We start from the raw sequence: 20,498 nt of genomic DNA, 5'->3' as shown, positions 1-20,498 counted from the left end.
TGTCTGCATAATCTACAAGTTCGTACCTGCTAAAGAAAAGCATTAAATTTACTGTTTATAAAACAAATGATATTAGGACTCAGACTTTCAAAATACAGGTGTAAAAGGGACTTGAGGAAGTAAGCAAATTAATAAGACATGTTTTAAGAAAACAGTCTCAAAGACAAATAACTCATTAGCCTATTTACATTAGTGAAGTGTTTCTTTATATTGCCTTGAATATGAAAGCTACATATAAATATAAATATCTACAGTACAAAAACGTATGCATGCATGTATGTTTTTCTTACTCCCACCTGAGTCAAGTTTAGCAAGCTGAAATTTGTCAGTTATTATGTCTCATTAGGGAAGCAGTTAAAAATCTAGTTGTGCTTTTATGAAACATTTAGGACTTATTAGATATGTGGAACTACATTTGTAATACAGCAGACTATAGAAATAGTCTTATAATTAGAATCTAATGATAAATTGTACTTTTTCAGACATAATTTAATTGCCAAACATATATTACCATAATATTTTTTCTTATATTTAATTTGATCAGTTACAGAATTATTAGTTAAGACATGGACAATAGACAGAAATTTAAAAGTACCTCAAAAATAAACACGACAGCAAAATAACATGTCAGACTGAACTACAAGGAACATGTTCCTTGGCAGAACTGTTTACAGGCACAAATGTAACATTAATATTCTAGCATAAACATTAAAGTATTTAAAAATCTGTTGAAGTTCATAATTCAAAGAAAAACCCTGCTATTTGAAACCAAAAAGAAAAAAGTTGGGTGAGTAATTCTCATCAAAACAAATATTTTTAATATAGCTTAAAGTGATTTTCTAAATAGAACAAACAGGTCAACAGAAAAGATAACTGTCATTCTCTGAAGTTGAAGGAAAACAAGTTTCAGTCACTAATAAACAGAACTGTAGATGACATGAAATTTGGAACTGTAGTCGCGAAATTAAGTGTGTATACTCAAATGTTCTTCATCGCTTCTGAATTCATCCAGTGATAAAATGTGCATTGGATCACTTAATAATAAAGAAATCAGTTGTGAAGACTCGAACAGTAGTGAGGAGCCAGTGTGAGGCCAGTGTCCTTGGTACCCTACACCCTCCCAGCCTGCACATTTAGCTCCTGGGACAGCTCCAGAGGGCCTTGGCAGCATGCAAGGCGGCACGCCAAGAGCTGGGACCTTGCAACCCAGCCTTACAGTGTCATGTGGGCCTTCTTCTTCAGGCACCTACGTGTCCTAAACCTGAAGTCTGAATCCACCCAAGTGTGCGATACGGGACTGTACTTTCTAGTGCATAATGCTGCATCTCAGTCCTGCATCCTCTTCAACAACTTAACACAAAGAACCATTGTGTAGAACACCATCCCAGAGGTAACACCATTTATACCTAAAGTGATATGTAGTGTCAGGAAAAGTACCCTCTTCTCCATGTAGGTAGGAGAGATTGCTGGTTGCTGTGCTCAGCAACATTACAGACAACCCAGCAGCCAGTGCCAAGCATAAGTAAAATGAGTTTTAACAAGGCAAAACATAGTAAATTCCACATGGGAAGGCACATATTCCTGCCATAAACCTGCCTTTCTGGAGTTCCTGGCATCTCATTATCAACCTAAAGAAGGAAAAGGAAAAAGGAAGGGAATGAAAAAGAGAAGGTAGATATCCAGAAAACCTGTCCCTGAAGACACCTCTATGGCAGAACAGTATGAGAAAATTCACAAGCATGTGGGTCTTGTGCAAGCCATGAATAGCGTATTGGCACCGTGGGGACTTCTGCTAGCCAGGTTTGTATTGCCAGACCAATCAGCACCAGCAGAAGGTCCTTCTCTCCAGAGACTGTCACTCAAACCATCACAAGAAACATTGTATGGAAACTGCCACTTTCTTGCAGGTGTTGCTTCTCCATCAGTCTCTGTGACACGCTGCCATGACACCAGCCAGTCCCTAACACAGAAGCTCATAAAGAGCAATGAGTAGCTACCACACAGCAAAGAGCTACCTAAGTTGTGGGAGAAAACACAGAAGGGTAATGACACCACGTAGTAGGTTCTGAATTCTTGAGAAAAGCAGACACTGTGATCCAGTCAATCATGCGGCTCATAGGAAAGGCCTAACTGAGCCTACCTTGGCTTGTACGATGGTTGCCGTTCTAGAAGATGATGTGCACTTGAAGGTTTCCCATAGAGGCACAGCACAACACAGTGGGATATTGCTATTAAGACTACTTTTGTAAAACTAGCAACCATGAGACTGAATGATGCAACAAGGGGGTACAACAGAGTAATGCTCAGTAGGTCAAAAAAAAATACACCCCCCTTAAGTGTGGCACAAACTGTGACTTACCTAACATTAATTCACATGGCTCAATGGTCCACTAAAAATAAGTCATGTTATATCAATGTGAGGATTTGAAGCCCTTTGAAGGGCACAGAATAGGTAAGGCACAATTCTCAAACCACAGACTTGGAGTGCTAACAGTGTCTATTCAAAACCTCATTAAAGATAATTAATTATGTAAGATAAATCTTTTATGAGGTGTCCTAAATTGCTATGGAGGGCTCTTATTACACTGCTTGCATAAGGAGTGAAGAATATGTAAGGCTTTCTCTTCCTGAAATCATGCAATGCAACAAAAAGCAAATCTAAACTTCAAGGAACTTAAAATACAGTTTTCCATACAGACCAGGCATAATAAAAGACTATTGTGGTTACTGAAGCAGGTATTTTGCATGCTGCCATAGTAACAGAACATTACATAAATAAAGATCAAGTAAGGGATCAAGTAAGGCCTGATTTACAACCATGCAAGTCTTCATTTTTACTTCAAGCTACATAAATATTTACCATAACCAACAGCTGGAGAAGATTGCACTTGGTTTAGTGAAAACAAAAAGTTTGATAACATGGTGCAATACACATGTAAAATATGTATCTATGAATGGTACATAGAGAATGACTAATACAGCGTTTTTGTCCCAGTTATAAAAAGGAACTTAGTGAACATTCCCTCCATCTGAATAAGTGGCATCCCCATTTTCTACTCAGTCAGTTTTAGAAAAAACTGCTTGGAATGGATTTTATTTTTAAAATAAATTATAAGTAATCATCTTTAATGACTTACGTGATTAATGAAACCCTCATATACACAGGAACATTGAAATTTGCATGAAAGCTGCAATATTGTTTCAGGTTTATAATTTTTTGCATGAAATAATGAGTATGTGTTACATAAAATTAGCATAAACTGCTATATTTTTTTTTAAGCGGAACACTTCAAAATACTACTTGTTTTTCTTTTAAATAAACTCTGAAGAAGAAAGGATAGCACTGATTAAAAATAATACAAGGAGTCACCTTTATAAGGATGAGAGGGCAGCAGGAGATAAACCATTTTTTCACACTGTATTTGTTTCTGATTTCCCCACAAGAAGTGTGATGACTCAGTTCCCACCTTCCAAAGAGCTGCCCTGTAATGACGGGGATATGTGGGGAAGGAGCATAAGCAAACTGGACAGCTGAGAGACAGGATGAGTGACAGGAGCAGAGCGCTGTCTCCTTCTCTAGCTACATGAAGCAACATATTTCACATAAGTTGCCCATCTGGCTTTCTCCTTGCCGACTACAGAAGAACATCTCTAGTAAAGGATGAAATAAACTGCAAGATGAGAAAGAACTTCTGATTTTTCTTTGAAGTTTACACATCCTCATTACATCCCGAAGGCCCTCTGAAGTAAATAACTCTTAAACATTTGACTAATACTGAATGATACAGTTCAACAAATTGGCCTTTGTATTGAAAAAATAAGTACAGTTTGCAGTTAAGTTCAGGGAATATGGAAATTAAAGTGGATCTATTTGATACAGTAATGACTGAAAAATTGCTGTTAAATATTAAGAACATACGTGGTAAATCAATATGAAAAATACACACGCAAAAGGAAAAGAAGATCAAAGTTTACACAGAACTACAAGTTTACTGAGACTTTTTCCAAGTTGAATATTGAATCTTTTTCTCAATATTCGACCAACATAGTCCATTCGTCAAGCTGATTCATGGTATTTACATCATTTTATGCTGTCATTACGGGCTTCAGCGAGCTTCACTGACAGAAGTGCAACAATTCTTGTTACAGCAAATATTTATAAATATTGTAACAAAACAGCACATCCCAGACACTGAATCTGACTTCTTCATTTCCTAACTAATGTTACTACCAGAGGGATTTTTCTTCTACAGTCTCTGCTATATATAATACTTAAAAGTACAGATAATTTTCTGTCCTGTAAAAACATACATACACAGTTAGAATTAGGAGTTCAGCAAGAACAGTGTAATGGGATCTATATTTAGACTGGAAAAAAATAACTTGATTTTTTTATAGTTTTGCACTTCTCAAAGGCTGGAAGCTTCCCTTTCTTCATTGATCTATCATTCAAGGTAAACTATTAGTTCCAATTCCTATTCATCAAGGAGATAAAATCATTGCTTAATGTTACATTATAGTGTACCATGAAATCCATCTTATGCATACTGATTCATTCAATTAACTATTTTTGTCTTATGAGCCATTTTGCTCATATGAAAACCATAATAACAATATTTGAGCTTTTAAGATTTATATGCAAACTGAATTGTTTTATCCAAGGAAAGATCACTTAAAATTAAATGAAAACTACTACTTACTTTTCCAAGAGCAGAAGAATTTCAAAAAAAATGAGAAAAAAAATGCTTTGATAATAAAAAACTTATCTAGATTTAACTTCTGAAAATCTCTGAAAGAATTCTGTTTGGATTAAGTTTGTAAATATCCCACAGCTATCAAAAAATAAGTGGACAAAATGGAGAAACTTCAAATTTTGAAAATGTTTTTCCAGTTTAAGTCAGATCACAACTCCATTTTCAAAGCTTCCCAGTAGCTTAAGTAAGCTAAAAATACTGTTTTGAAAATATTAACCAAAGTAATTTCTGAGATGAAATATTCTTTTCGGTAACTCAAAAAAGCTGATGAAAAATGGCATTTATAAGCCAAGAGATAGTCATATTGTCAATCACAGCTGAATTAATCATTTCTAGGAAATCAAGGACAGACAGTCTCCCTTCCAACCTCACAGCTTTGTAATAAAAAAATCTGAGAATCTTAGGAATTCCCAGGCTTTCCAGATGTAGAAATGGAATGATCTGTGTTTCAGTTTGTGTCCACTGCCTGTTCTCTTTTGCTGAACATCACTGAGGAAGCGTCTGGCTCCATCTTCTTCAGTCTGCTCCATTTTGCATTTATACCTATTACTAAGATCCCCCTGAGCCTTCTCCAGGAATAACAGTCCATGTTCCACAGCAACTCCTCATATGACAGATGCTCCACTACCTTAATCATCATCATGGCCCTTCACTTGAATCTCTCCGGTATGACCATATCTGTGCTGTACAGGGGAGCCCAGAACTGGACCCAACACTCCAAATGTGACCTCCCCAGTGCTGAGCACCTCTCTCAACCTGCTGGCAATGCTACCATAGTCCAGTTTTCAATCCACCTCACTGTCCACCATTCTATTTTATACTTCATCAGTTTGTCAAGGAGAATGTCATGGGAGATAGTGTCAAAAGCCTTGCTGAAATCAAGGCAAACCATATCCACTGCTCTCCCCTCATTCACCAAGCCAGTCATTTCACTGAAGATGGTTAACAGGTTGGCCAGGCACAATTTCCCCTTTGTAAATTCATGCCACCTACTCCAAGCCACCTTCTTGTCTTTAATACATTTGGAAATCCTAATCATGAAAGCTGAAGGAGTGTGGAACCTTTAAGAATCAAAACCAAGATTTTAAAAAATTCCAGGCCTCCAGCTATGGAGATGAGAGCTCATTCCCTTTCAAAAACAGAACTTCCAAGACTTCCCAGCCCTATCTCCTCCATACGTTCCTGAAAAATCCAGTCAGGTGGTTCTTGCAGCACATTTAATATGCAATATTTGCCTACTTTAAGAACCAGAAACTTCAAACTTGCTGCATTCCTGGAGATCTAAAGAAGTGGCATACAGACTGCCACAGTGATATCTGAGCTCTGTTGAAGCTTTCTAGCCTGTCTAGGGCAACAGAACTGATCTCAGCATGGCCTAATTTACCCAAACCAGAAGCTAAACCAATACTGGATATTGCAACAACACATCAGCCACCAAAGTGAACAACCGGTCAGTAACTCACCATGCCCTAAACAGTACATGGGGTTTGCTCTGTTTTTCTTAAATAAGAACCACACTCTTTTCTCTGGAAAGACCTTTTTTAATCCAAAGAGAAGTTCCTTTCTCTTAATCAGTTTCTGGGATTTTATCCCTCAGTTCTCAGTGCGCTCATTATACAGTACTTCAGAGTTCTTCCTTTCTACATTTTTTCAGAATGAGTCAATCTAGATAAAGAGTAAATCTGGGTTTTTATGTTAAACTGCTGCAAAAACACTGTTCCCAGTACAGGAAAAGCTTAAAAATTCATTTAATATAGTATTTATAAATTAACAGAATACCTCCATATCATATAGTTGCTATATCAATTTAGGTAAACAAGTTTATGTATGTAAAAGAGTGAAGAGCCCTAAAGAGTTAATATTTAATTTTCAGTCTCCTACTTAGATTAGAAAGATGGAACACATTCAGAATTGAGCTGGAAATGAAAGAAAAAATTGTTTATTCCTTATAAAGCCATTCAAAATTAATTTGTTTGACGCTGTAATATACGCAGCTTTTTATAAGGTTCTCTATTCTAAGAGAAGTAAATAAAGGTAAATAATGCATAATTTAAGTATTCCAGTGAACAAGCTAAAACAACTTACCTAAGCACATTTTATTCTTCATAAAACTTTTCTTAAAGACATTTAAAACTACAGCACACAAGATTCTTAATCAGGCTCAGGAATATGCAAAGTGACAGTCACAAGGGCGAACACATACCCTTAATAATCGATTCAGCTGCATGCAGATCCCGCTTGTAGGTCACCTAAAGGACAAACAAGTCTCATTAGGTTTAACACAGCAGGAAGGAATGTAAAACCAATAAAACAATGCCCTGAAGGCAATTCTTTACATTTGAAATACCATAAACAAATGACATTGTCGATTTCTTAATTCTGGTAAAATATCTCTGGCAAGTCATGAGAACAGAAGTTGCAGAAATTACTGGGGACTCAAGAGAAACCTTTTTTAAATACTTAGATCTGCTTAGAACTCATTTGAAACCTAAAACTATTTTTAACCCCTTGAACAATCATTAAAACATTATACTGTATCTATTTTCACATATCTATTTTCATGATTCCTTAAAAAACTGTATTTCTACTCTATCATTTTATTGTGAAATAGATTGATTTTTATAGGACTTGTGATCGTAAAAATGACAGCCAGGGAGAAGCCTCATTATTTCTTTTGCTAATATAGGTGTAATTTTTCAGTAGTGCAAGTCTATTACTATTAATGAGAGTTTAATCCATCAGTAGGAGTCAGCGAGACTAGAGCAGGCTTTCTATGAGCTTTCAGAGGATTAAACACCATCAAGATCTTCTTGAAGACATTCATCAGATTAAGGTAGATTAATCAGATCAAGTTAGATGGACAATAAGATGCTGAATATTTACTTGGTACTTGCAAAAAACACCTTTCATATCTCCCTTTGTAGCAATTTGTAGCAGTTGACAAACACAGTATTAGGCTTTGTAAATAAAGTAACAGAAAACTAAAAACAGCAGCCACCCAAGATACTAAAGTCTTTGCTAGCAATGTCTTTGCAATGACATGCAGTGACATGAACTGACACAAGAATAACTCCTAAATACTTGTTGTTTTTACTGTAAATTCCTTTTATGTTAAATAAACTAATACTGGCTTTTCTGCATTTGTTTCTCTAGAGTCTGAATAACCTTTATCTTTGAAACGCATTAATAGGATTCCAAAAGCTCTAGTGCTGCAAAGTATATCTTACAGCAGAAGCGTACAATTGCAGGTATCAGCATTTTAGTCTCCAAGTAACCAATTATTTGATTTTAACATAAGGATTCTTGTAACCACTTTCCTTTCCATCTCATAAATTAAGCTGTGTATTGTAGCCAGAAACAGATGAATGATATTACCTTTCTCGTTACTCACAATTTCTCCAAGGAATTATATTATTTTAAAATTAAAAAATAACTTACTTCCCCGCAGCTTGTCCTGAAGGAGAAGCAACCAGAGAATTAACTTAGCCTGAGAAATCATAGGTATCTGAGTTTACATACTGTTGGGAAGAATCAATGTCTTGAATTATTGAGTGAGCAATTTTGTTGTGAGGTTTCTTTTGAATTACCTGTTTCTAGAGGGCTTTTATACTGAGCTTTCACTAAACCTGTAAGAGATTATCATTTAAAAGCCTTTCAAGAAATAAAACTACCTAAGCTCTGTCAAAAGTGGTCTCACATACTCCAAGGTTCACAATCTCTCCGAGCTGCAAAAGTATTTCTAAACAGTCTGTTTTTAAAAATAAGTTACTTTATAAAGTAGACCCAGTCTTCAAGAAAACAGCACAGAAAAATGAAACATTAAGAATGGAGCTTTAAAATTACTTCTGAGATTCTGAGCCAAACAACAGCAAGTAAGTTTTTGAGTGGTGAGGATTTTTCACGGTATCAGCATTAAGTCTTTAAAGGCACACCAATCTTTTTGAAGTGTTCTTTCAATGCAGTTTTCACTTGCATTATACATATATATATATATATTACACTCCAATAACTATATTCTGTTACACTATTTTATACTTTATTTAAGAGGCTGTTGCCCCAGAACATTTAAGGTCATTTTGTTTAAAAGGCATCAAGCACAGATCAACTGTAAAGGTGGTGTTGATAGTGTCATTCTGTTTCCTTTTTTGTCATCTTGATCCTAAATAGCTTATAAATAGTTATATTAAAACTACATTTATAATAGAACTTATAAATATTTATAACACTAAAGTAATTTGAATATTCCTGCCTGGTTATTGTCACTACAAAGAATTATTTTAATTTTGTAATTTGTTACCAGAAAGTAAACAAACTCTCTCTTGCTTTAGTTCCAATGGTAAGTGACTTTGAAATGTTACTTTTTCTAATGCACTCTAAGTAGAGAGTGCTTAGGTAGAATAATTAAGAGTTAGCTCAATAAAACAATATACATGCACATACAAGTAACCTTTTTGCACAGCTTTGAGTCATTTATTGTTACAAAGCTTGTGCACCTAATAAAGAAATCAAAGTCTTACAAATACCAGATCTGCTCTTTAAAGGTTCGGGTCCATATAGGATAAAAACAGTTTGTAATACCTGGACTTCAGAAACTGTTCCCCACCTGTTAATTGGCTGCAGATTTTCTGTTCCACACCCTCTGAAACCTCAACTGAACAATGATTACTTATTTCATTTCCCATTTATCTGGATGGAATATATTTTTGCATCTTGTTGAAAAACAAACAAACAACAAACTGGGGCCATTGGGAGCACTTCAGTTCTTGGCATATGAAATCTAATTTATCTCAGCACTGGAAAGCCTTACAGAAAAATAAACAAACCCCCCACATGTTAGAAGTTACATTATTATGACAGCTAAGGAAAGACCATTCTGCTTCTGAAAGGTAATCAGTAACTAATAGAAATAGGTCCTAACCATTTTGTAGGCAAGTACCACAAGAAAACTGGCAGACTTCTGCACTTCATCAAGCTGCACAGACTGAGCACAAATGTTCTTTAATGTTACTGCTCCAAGTCACCTGTCAAACACTGTGTGACCAATAGCACAGTGCTATCCAGGCAGGACAGAGCCAGCTTCCTCCGTAGCCTCTGACTATTCGCTACAGAAATTATTTACTGTTTTACAGATCTCATCATTTTTATGCTTTTGACTTTGAATGTCTTCATAAGCCACAGAAGACACCAATGACTTTCAGCTACAAAATAAGACAGGGAATAAGATGTGGAAGTGATAGGTACTTTCATGATATGGCACCAGCATCTTTGTGTATACTATATATGGCATATTCACTGCTCTGCACCGGCTGCAGCACAGTATCGGCACATAAATGGGTGCTATTGCTACTGTCACATGTCGCACAATATTGTCAACACCGAGACTCCGTGGTGGGTTGACCTTGGCTCTGTCTCTCCTCTCCTCAGCTGGACAGGGGAGATAAAATGTAATGAAAGGCTTGTGAGTCGAGGTAAGTTCAGGGAGATCACTCACCAATTACTGTCACAGGCAAAACAGACTCGACTTGGGGAACTTAGTTTAATTTATTGCCAATCCAAATCAGAGCAGGGTAATGAGAAATAAAACCAAATCTTAAAACAACTTCCCCCTACCCTTCCCCTTCCCTTCTTCCTGGGCCCAACTTCATTCGCAATTTCTCTACCTCCCTCCCTAAGCGGTGCAGCAGGATGGGAACTGGGGTTGCGGTCAGTTCATCCCACGCTGTCTCTGCTGCTCCTTCCTCCTCAGGGCAGGACTCCTCACACTCTTCCCCTGCTCCAGTGTGGGGTCCCTCCCACAGCAGACAGCTCTCCACAAACTTCCCCAATGTGAGTCCTTCCCACGGGCTGCAGTTCTTCGCAAACCGCTCCAGCGTGGGTCCCTCCCACGGGGTGCAGCCCTTCAGGAACAGACTGTGCTCCAGCTTGAGTCCCCCACGGGTTCACACGTCCTGCCAGCAAACCTGCTCCAGCGCAGGCTCCTCTCTCCGTGGGGCCACAGGTCCTGCCAGGAGCCTGCTCCAGCGTGGGCTTCCCATGGGGTCACAGCCTCCGTTGACCTGCTCCAGCCTGGGGTCCTACCTGGGCTGCAGACAGATCTCTGCTCCGCCGTGGACCTCCATGGCAGCAGGGGGACAGCTCAGCCGGCCTCACCATGGCCTGCACCATGGGCTGCAGGGGAATCTCCACTCGGATGCTGGAGCACCTCCTGCTCTCCTTCTGCACTAACCTTGGTGTCTGCAGTTTCTCTCTTATATTACCACTCCTCTCTTGTGGCTGCAGTTGTGAAGTTTTTTATTTCCTTCTTAACTGTGAAATCTCCATTCTTGGGGATATTGAAAATTCAACTGGCCAAGGCCCTGCACAGCCTAATCTAACTAACCTGGCCCCATTTTCAGCAAGGTGTTGGACCAGATGACGTGTAGGTATTTCCTTCAGACTTAATTATTCCATCATTCTAGGTCAAAAGACTACATTTCATCTGCTGGGCATCAGTAGTATCTACAGATAGTAAAAAACTAAATAAACATTATAAAGAACTAAATGAGTGTATTTTGTCATCCTTCACATAAATACCACGCTTTGCAATGAGAACAATGAAATCATCCAAGAAGTGATGTAATGCAAATATGCATGACATAATCTGTCCCACAGAAGACTGAATAGGAAAACAGACAGTATAGTGTTTCAGAAAGACTATGTCCCTGGAAAGGTATTGAAAGAATTTGCTATATGCAACCAACGCATAAGTAAATTCTGGTGCTAAATTGCACAGGAAATTTGCACTGCAGATTCAGGAAATTACCTTTCTGCATAAGATTTACTGTCATATTATTAGAAATTATGTCCTGTTGGAGGAAATTTACTGTCAAAGACAGATGGAGTGATTTGAGCTGCTTCCAGATCCTTCCATGTGGAAATGAATAAAATAAAAAAAAAAAAAAGAAAACACTTAAAAATTGCATGACACAACAGCTACTGAGAAAGAATAATGTCCCACCATCCAAAACAATGAAATGAGATACTTTTAAGTAGTAGGACGTATCCTTTGGCACCTGTATACACACCTGCTTTGTCAGTCATCAGGAACCTGCAGACAAAGTGAATGATGTTTAAAAAATTTAAAAGACTGTTTGAAGGGGTCTTAAATGTTACAGTATTACTAAATGGAATGAACTGCTCCAAAAATCAAACTGTTGTTAGCCAAGTATTTGGCATCAGAAAAAAACGGATGTCCTTATAGGAAAAGCGGAGGAATATACACAAAAGATATAGGAAATGGCAGGAGAAAGATCATCTCATAAAAAAAATGTTCTTAGTTTTAGAGATTATGGATTTATAGTTGTACAGATTCTCAAGTTAGTCAAGTACCTAGTTGGTTTTCCTACCCTCAGATGAACACTGACTTCATTGATAATCTCAGGTAACATCTGCCCAAGTCTGTCTACAACAATGAGCTCTAAAAAACCTCATTGATAATCTAAAAACAATTCTGAAATTTGGAAGAGAAAAGCATAACTATTACAACTGAAAATATATCTGAGTTTTTTACAGCAATATGTGAATTTTATTAATTTTATAAGATATATAAAAATATAGATTATTATTGCCTTTACCTTCCAGAGGTCAGCTGTTCCTTCAACAAGTTTGGCATTTGTTTTACAGTATTTCAGAGCCAGATGCAAACATTCAGTTCCATAATCCAGGTCATAGTCTGTACACTGTAGAAATTAAAATAGAAAATATATTCTTAATTAGTCTTAAAGAAATCATACTTCTAAGCAATAACAGATTTTCTTTCATTTATTAAAACTTACATCTCAAAAGTCCTTTCCAGAATAATACATGCCATATTAGGTAGGTAACTTTAGGAGGGATCTGAATAAAACCCTTCCAAGAAGCTTATGCCAAATTCTAGCTATCCAGCAAAGTGTTACAGAAGTAAATAAACACTTTACAACCACAAATTAGGTCAATGACGTGCTGCAATATCTTGCTACACCTTTATGTTGTTAATTCAATTAATGAGAAGTTACATGTATAAAATTTTTTTATTGTGTTGAGGCCTCTCCAAAATAAATCATCAACCTTCTAATGACAAAGTTGACAAATTGTAGAAGCATGACTCTTCAAATGCCTTGCCCTTTGGTTTTTGCAGCGTCAAAAAAGGATGATGGTAACTAAAAATCTCTGTTTTCTGTGCATGTTTCTCTCCATATTTTTCTCCAGTTATGTGCACACAAAATAGCAGTTTAACACTGTTCCATAAGCCTTCCAGATTAAAAAAAAAATCAACAAAAACCCCCAAAACTTTGTCTGCTTTTTAGTCATCTAGAAGAGGCATTCTTCTCTCAGCAGCCCAAGCAGTTAGGCTTCCTACAGTTAGTGATTATAAGAATCTGTTAATGGAAAACTGATTATGGTGCAGAATCTCACGAGCCACAACAGAGATAGTTACAAAAGCAGGAACTGGGAGCTTTATCAGACAGGACTACCTCAAGATGAATTGGCCTGATTAAGATAAAAAAGTTCTAGTCTATTTTCATATTGCTAAATTACCAGTCCACCCCGAAACATGAATTACATCTAACAAAGAAGGATAATTTCAGATAGAGTCTTTCATAAAAACGGATGCATTTGATTAGACCACAGGCTGCCTAGCCCCATATTCAGTCGCTAGGAGAGACTGACAGTGGATAGTCAAGGATAAGTAAATAAGAACAAGGCAATCACATCATCATACGTTCCCAGAATACACCCTTGGCCTCACATAAAGCTATTATCTTGGCTTAGGAAATCCCTAACTTAAGAAGTCCCTGAGGGACACATCAAACCAGAAGCAACTGCTTTAACAGTCCTCAGTGAATTACAGGAATCCTGAACTCCCCCAATTACTTTTTGAATAGCAGTATTTTTGTTAGCGCTGGCACCAGGACGCATCTGATCCATCACTCTTTTCATCACATACTCTGTTGTTCTGACAGAAAAGGGAGTGCAAAACCACCTTCTCAGCTCTTCAAAATGCTCCACCACATCTAATGTCTTTGCATGGGTAAAGATCAACATCTACTCAGTCATTTCATGTGTGAAAGGTACTTCAAAACTTTGATCAACCCTTTTGCCCTCCTTTACTTACCTACCAATTTTATCATAACATCCTTCTACAAACCTTCTTAGTTAGTTAGTCCTTATCTCTATCAGCCAGAAAAAATGGTTATCTCCACCTCCTGTTCCAAATTATTTATGAACAAAATGAACTGCACACAGGGCCAGGCACAGATCTTCACAAAACTCCACTGGTAATTTACTGCTCTGAAAACTGGACATGTACTTTACCTCGTTATATTCTAACAAATAATCCTTCTGGTGAGTCCTTGTTCTTATCCCAAATGTGTTCAGCTTCCTTAAAGAGCCTTTGGTACAAGCTTCAGTGAAACATCGTATTAGGCAAGTAGGCTGTTATCAGCTTCAGTAACCTCACACAAGATGCTGGTTAACTCCTCAAAGAACAACAACTAGCTCTGCAATGCATAAGCTTTCCTCTAAAAAGCTGAAATAACCTTTCCACTCTGTCAAATTTAACCATGTGTCTACAAATTTGTGTTTTGAATAAAATGTGACAGGTCAGGTACTGTGCTCAGTAATTCAGAGTCTCCTCCAAGATACAAGAATTCAAAATTGTGAAGAATGCAAAAGCCTATGTGGGTTAAAGAAGATCCAAATGAGAGTGCTGCAAAACAACTTGCCTTTTTTTTTCATTTCCTTAAGAAGTTTAATTGAAAAGATGAAGAAAAATTTTGGATTCTATTCTTGTTTTATAATGCATCAGTGAAATTCAAGGAACTCATCAGCATTATACATCTGAATTTATTACTAATACACACAGATGTCTTAGAAAAATCATAGTTATCACTTTTATATTATTTAAATCAGTAATTTTTGTGATTTTGGTTTGTCATAACTGTAATCAAACATAAGATCATTTTACACAGTCCATGTAGAAAGAAAAGTAATTTAGGTGTTTTGAAGCACTTTGAGTAACAAAACAAAACAGACACAAGAAGACAGAGTAACTTAAAAAGAAAAACTTATTTCAAAATACTAAAAAAATAGGGTTTTCAAAAAGACACTTTGGAATATTTTTAAATTAAGTAGAAAATATTTCTATTCTTTGTTTTGTTTTAAAGGAAAAATTTTCTGGTAGAACATAAATTCTTTTCTACTAATTTAATATATGGGTAATGAATGATACTAGGACAAGACTAAGCAATTCCAACTTTTTAGCAAGGTATTAATTACAGGTAATTAGTAGGGAGTAGAGAAGTTCCATAAATGGGCTAAAGCATCTCGAGGGTACTGCTGGCTTCAAGGGATGAAATATGACACAAAGCAAAGTAATAATTAAAAACATATTTCACTAACACTTGTACATCGTGACATTTACCACTCTAATTATATGTAATTGTTTAAACCTAAACATATTGTCACAGTGTACTCTTCTGCAAGTCTAATACACTGATGTCAGAGAAGAACAATGAAATGGAAGTATAAGCTCAAGACCAGCTGATTTTGTATATTATCCATATGCTAAACAGCTCCACAAGTGAAAATTCAAATTCATATTTAAGGTGAAGAATTTGAAAGCTTCTATATTGCACTAAGAAATTCAGATAACAAATTAAGCATTATTAGGGAGTGCCTATAATAAAAAATTGTAGAATATCTATGCGGAAAATTCTTACTGATCCAGGCATGCAAACAAACTCATCCTAAGTCTTCCATATGTATTTCATTGTACAACCAGAGCCAATTCACACTACAGCAATCTGTTTAAAACTCTTACTATTTCTAAAGTATCTTCATGAATGAAGGCTTTTTAACATACAATTTGACAGGATACAGTTAACTGAACTTGACATGCACACACAGCTTTCTGGGACAATAGACATAGTTTAAGTTTTAGACCACAGATTGGAAATGGTGGAAACAGCTGGAAATATTGGCTCAAAACATATCCACAAAAGACAGAAAACAGATTCGTTTAGCTCTTTAAATGGCACAGAAGGAAATATGTTATTTAAAAATGCTTTTGAACTGTTGAATATCCAAAGGCATTTTAATAGGTAGTTATGGGGACTGACTTTTTTGTGGGTGTTTTTTGTTTGTTTGTTTTCCAAGAGTGGATGTTTGAATAAAGTGCTATGGGTAAAGTGAGATACATATTTTAGCATTACACCAATTTTTCTTCCCCACTCCCCAGATTAGTTTGAAAATATTTGGATAAATAATATTACTTCCTAAAACGCAAGCTACTCTGTTGTTGCTTAGTTGTAAATGTGGAACAAGGGGTTAGAGAAAAGCACAGCTATGCAGCCTGCATCTCCCTGGTACTTACTAGAAGTCCATAAACTGACTTGTTTCCAATATAATACTTTGAACAAGTAAAATGCTAAAGAAGCAGTATTTAACATTAACAATTGCTTTTACTGTTCACATGCACTATTTTACTGTATCTTTATACTGATAAAAGATTTTGAATGAATACAATGGGAACTAGTAAACATACAACAGAACACAGATGCAAGAAAAATCTTCATGACAGCATCATCATTTGCTTTTTTTTTCATTATTCCTTAGTTATAAAACAAGAAAAAAAAAATCAATATCTCTACATTGAGGCTGACAATTACTGTTCACTGTACATAACTTGCTGCTGGGCAGGAGGAGTCCCATGGGCAAGAATGCGGAGCACAAACACACAGTGACACAACATGAACTTTTAAAAGTCATAGCTACTAGCCAAGGCTGGGGATAACTCTACTCCTTTTTTCTTTTCTTTAAATACAAATTTGTTAAAAACAAAAAAAAAAAACCACACTGTCACAATACATAAAAGCAGAATCTTGGTGGGATTCAGAAATGCCTATGAATGCAGAGAACAAATACTTATATCAGACAAAGTATGGACTTCTGAGCATAAATTAAACAAAATCATTGTGTTAGAACTAGGAAAAAAATTGTAATGTGGATATTTTTGTCGATTTTGAACAGGTTCCTTCAACTTTCTTATAAGCAACAAATCACACATGAATCTGTGACCAAAAGAAAGGACCTAGGACTAAAGAACTAGATAGAGAAACCCTTGTTTTCAGTGTACCATTCTATCAAAATCACTAAGAAAAAATGACATTTACCTTGATTTAGAGCCATCAAGGAATCATTACAACAAAAACAATGCAATAAGGTAACTAGACAGTTAGAAAATATATCCTTTTTATCGACTGCCATTTTCTATCTCTGACCTCAAAAGGAAGCAGAAGACAAAGTATAATCACAAGACTAGATCCTAGCACAAGGCTGTGATAGCCCCAGCCATCTCAAGTGGGACTCTGTATAAAAGAAACAGAAAAATCAAGGTTTAAAATTCTTTTGAGAAAGCATAAGACCTATCTTTCCTGTTCTTAAATTCAGGCCTTAAGATACTTGCAGATACCCTACAGAATTATTATGATAGTGTCTGTATCATTAAAACCTACTCTTCAAGTCAGTGTTTTTCTGGCTGCTACTGCTTGTGTCCATGCAAAAGGTGAGGTCCAAACAAACCAGTCATCCTGTGAAAGAAGTACATGAGTACAACCTTACACCAAAACCATAAAAATACTACTATCACTTTGAAAAACCCTAGTTCTGTTTGAAAATTAGATGGAGAGCCCCATCACCTACATACCCAGAGAATGAGGTCTGTGATGTTCTAAACAAATCATGGTTGACCTGTAGAGAGAGGGGGGAAAGTGCAGCTTTGCTATTAAGGAACAAAAAGGTCCTTTTCTTTGCACTTTGATACACTAAGCTGTCAGTAGCTAAGAGATGAAAAGCTGTAGCATTACTACCTCATATTTTTCTTAGCTCTCTCAGAACAAGCAGCAGATGACAACTTAGATGGGTGGTCTCCCATCTGCTGGATACAGTGATTCTCTCTCAGCATTCAGCATTTTTTGAGTCTGTGCCAAACGGGTGATTCTTGTGGATACAGTACACTTATCAGGGTGCATCCAGTAACACTTTAAACAATACTTGCATAATCCAGTCTAACTTCCAAGTTGAATAATCGCAGTATGTCTCCACAACATAGACCCTCCGAACTGTATCTGAAGACAAAATGCCTTTTCACTGCTACAGAGACGCCAGATTTCACCCAGGGCACGGCAGCTTTGCACCACTGCACCAAACAGTTCCAAGAGCTAATATGTGAATTTGTGAAGTGCTTTGAGATCCTACAGGATGAGGAGTGCCATAAAATGGAAGTAATTATCCCATTAGCAAAAAAAACTTTTTCTTTTTTTTTCCTTATGCAAGGCATTAGAATTTCTCCAAACATTCTTGTGGCAGAAATTAATTAGGGCAAGGTGGGGATTCATACAATATCCTGGCTCTACCATTGCGCCAAGGAACTAATCAAGTACAGAGCTATCTAAGCTAGCGTAGTTTTCTCAACAGACCACCAATCTAGCTTCAAGTTTTGAATAAATGAAAGCATTACGGACAAAATTCATTTAGTATATTTCTCCTGAAAAGGATTTTGTAGAATAGGGTAGGTTTTAAGGGTGGGAGGGTGGGGGGAATTCCTCCAAATCTCAGGACAAAGCCGCTAGGGTAAAAGGATGCCAAATGAAGTAACCGTAAAATCTCTTTGGAAAACATGTCAGAACTATAACCTGAAGAGTGTACAAATTAGGATATCCATTTAGGTGTATTTAAACAACAGCCTCTGTGCGTCAGCCTGAAGATGAATAGAGAAAGGCAAATCCAAATCCTCTGTAAAACTGCATTATTAAAAAATTAGCTCCATTATAATTTTACATCAAAACAAAAAAAAATTACAAATTTTCAGCAGGAATGAAATGGAACAGAACTCAGGTTCTCCTGAAGTTTCAAATAAATCATTTTTTAAATGGGATTAAAGCCAGAGATAAAATCCAAACCAAAATGCACCACAACAATGAAAGGGTGCTGCTAATAAAGTAAAAACTTCTCATATAAGGAGAAATGAGATACTAAGTTTTCTTTCAGCATTTTGGAGCTACACAGATTTCCTTGTCAAACAATCAGATCTAAAATCCTAATGACCCATGGACAAATCAGAAGAAAGACTTCCTTTGTTAGTTTTTTTAAGATGCTTAGATTGCACATTGAAAAACTCACAGATATTCCCCATCTTGATACTATTATCTAGCTAATTAAAATCTATATTATACCATCAAAGGAACTGGAGGAGGAATTTAAACAAACTGAAATAATCCATGCTACTTTATTATTCAGCTAAGTTGACTTGGACCAACCAAGTAGATAGTTCCACTAAAACTGTAATTACCTATTGCATTTCATAGCCAGATGGAAGTGTGCTGCCTTTAGGACTTCATACAAAGAAAAGCATCAGCTTCTAGTACTGACTTCATACAAATCATACAAGTAGCAGATAACTATTATTTTAGCTAACTCTTACCTAATTCATTAATCACTTCTTGATTCAGTATTTCAGAACACAGTTGATGAGAAGGAAGAAAAACTATAGACACAAACTGGAATGCAGAATTAGGAAGAACACAACAGTGTTGTTACATGACATATATTTAGAAGATGTGAATATGTAACTACAAAATACAAAAGCAAAGCGGGTGACCAATGCTGGGAATGGCGGAAAAGGAAGTGGATCTCCATACAAACACCCAGCATATAGAAATCACAAAACACATTTGAAGACGAACGAGGTAAACCGATCATCCTTACAAGCTAATACACTTAATAAAATATGTCTGACACTTTTTTAAAAAAATGAAGGCCAAGAAACATCCCATTACAGCTTATGATTAAATCTATATATCTTACCTACTGTTAGCCATATGTTAAAAACAATGGTGATTTTTTTTTCAGTGGTTTACACTACAAAAACAAACATCTCTGACCTATATCACTAATTCATGATTGAATAGCATTAGGCAATTTTTTTTTCCCCCAAGTGAATGTTTACATATTGTAAATATTACGCTGTTCCGTCTCGCCACAACTTAGATGCCTTGTCATACACAGAGTTTCGTATTTGGTGAATGTTAAAACATAAAAAAGTTGAAGTGCCCTGAAGATTCAGATATCTTTAGTCTTAGGGGGGAGATGAGCAGAGTGCTTTTTCTCAGGATCCCAGCATTAGACTCAAATGCCCAAATTCTGCCTCACATGTTGACTCTTCAGTCCTTTTTCTCAGTCTGACCCTTGCTCCCAAAGTTGCCAAGGTTTTAGTCAACAATTTGTCCACTACTGTTCGTTTAAGCGCCTGTTGCCCCTGGCAATGTTAATTTGACAGACATTGATTTCTTTAACAAAGAATGAACCCAGAGGAAAATCCCCAAATCAGTCTAGACAGGATTTGCCTGACCTGTGCCAAAATATTACTAAACTGCTACAGCTGAGTCCACTTCCCCACTACAGAGGATACTAAAATGCTTCACGCATGTTTGAAGAAGAATCCCAGTAATGCTGTGCCCTTTCAAAAAGCAATTTAGAAGTTTACAAAATCCACATGGAATACACTCCTTATTATTTACATACAGAAAAGACAATACTTTGAGCGACTATTTCTACAATGGGCCTAACAAAAGCCAACTTCCTTTCTTACTCTGGCAAAATCTTCCTTGAACATTCTCAGGCCTTTGTTAGACGAGAACAATTTTGGGATTTCCTTTTCTTCTGCTG

The 20,498-nt window shown here is 36.5% G+C and overlaps 1 protein-coding gene across 1 annotated transcript in view; it reads right to left on the bottom strand.

Moving 5' to 3' along the window:
* CRPPA (CDP-L-ribitol pyrophosphorylase A) overlaps window positions 1-20,498 on the bottom strand; it is a gene marked incomplete at both ends in the record, with an annotated part of 115,799 nt that overhangs the window by 63,213 nt on the left and 32,088 nt on the right. Inside the window, 2 exons of the mRNA XM_080339118.1 lie at window positions 6,958-7,003; window positions 12,368-12,472. Of these exons, the coding sequence (XP_080195244.1) occupies window positions 6,958-7,003; window positions 12,368-12,472 (151 nt within the window). The remainder of the gene's footprint in view (window positions 1-6,957; window positions 7,004-12,367; window positions 12,473-20,498) is intronic.

Source organism: Nesoenas mayeri (assembly GCF_963082525.1).
Source record: "Nesoenas mayeri genome assembly, chromosome: 2".
Lineage (NCBI taxonomy): Eukaryota > Metazoa > Chordata > Aves > Columbiformes > Columbidae > Nesoenas > Nesoenas mayeri.
The sequence above is the reverse complement of the archived record's forward strand: the minus strand, read 5'-3'. Positions and strand labels throughout refer to the sequence as shown.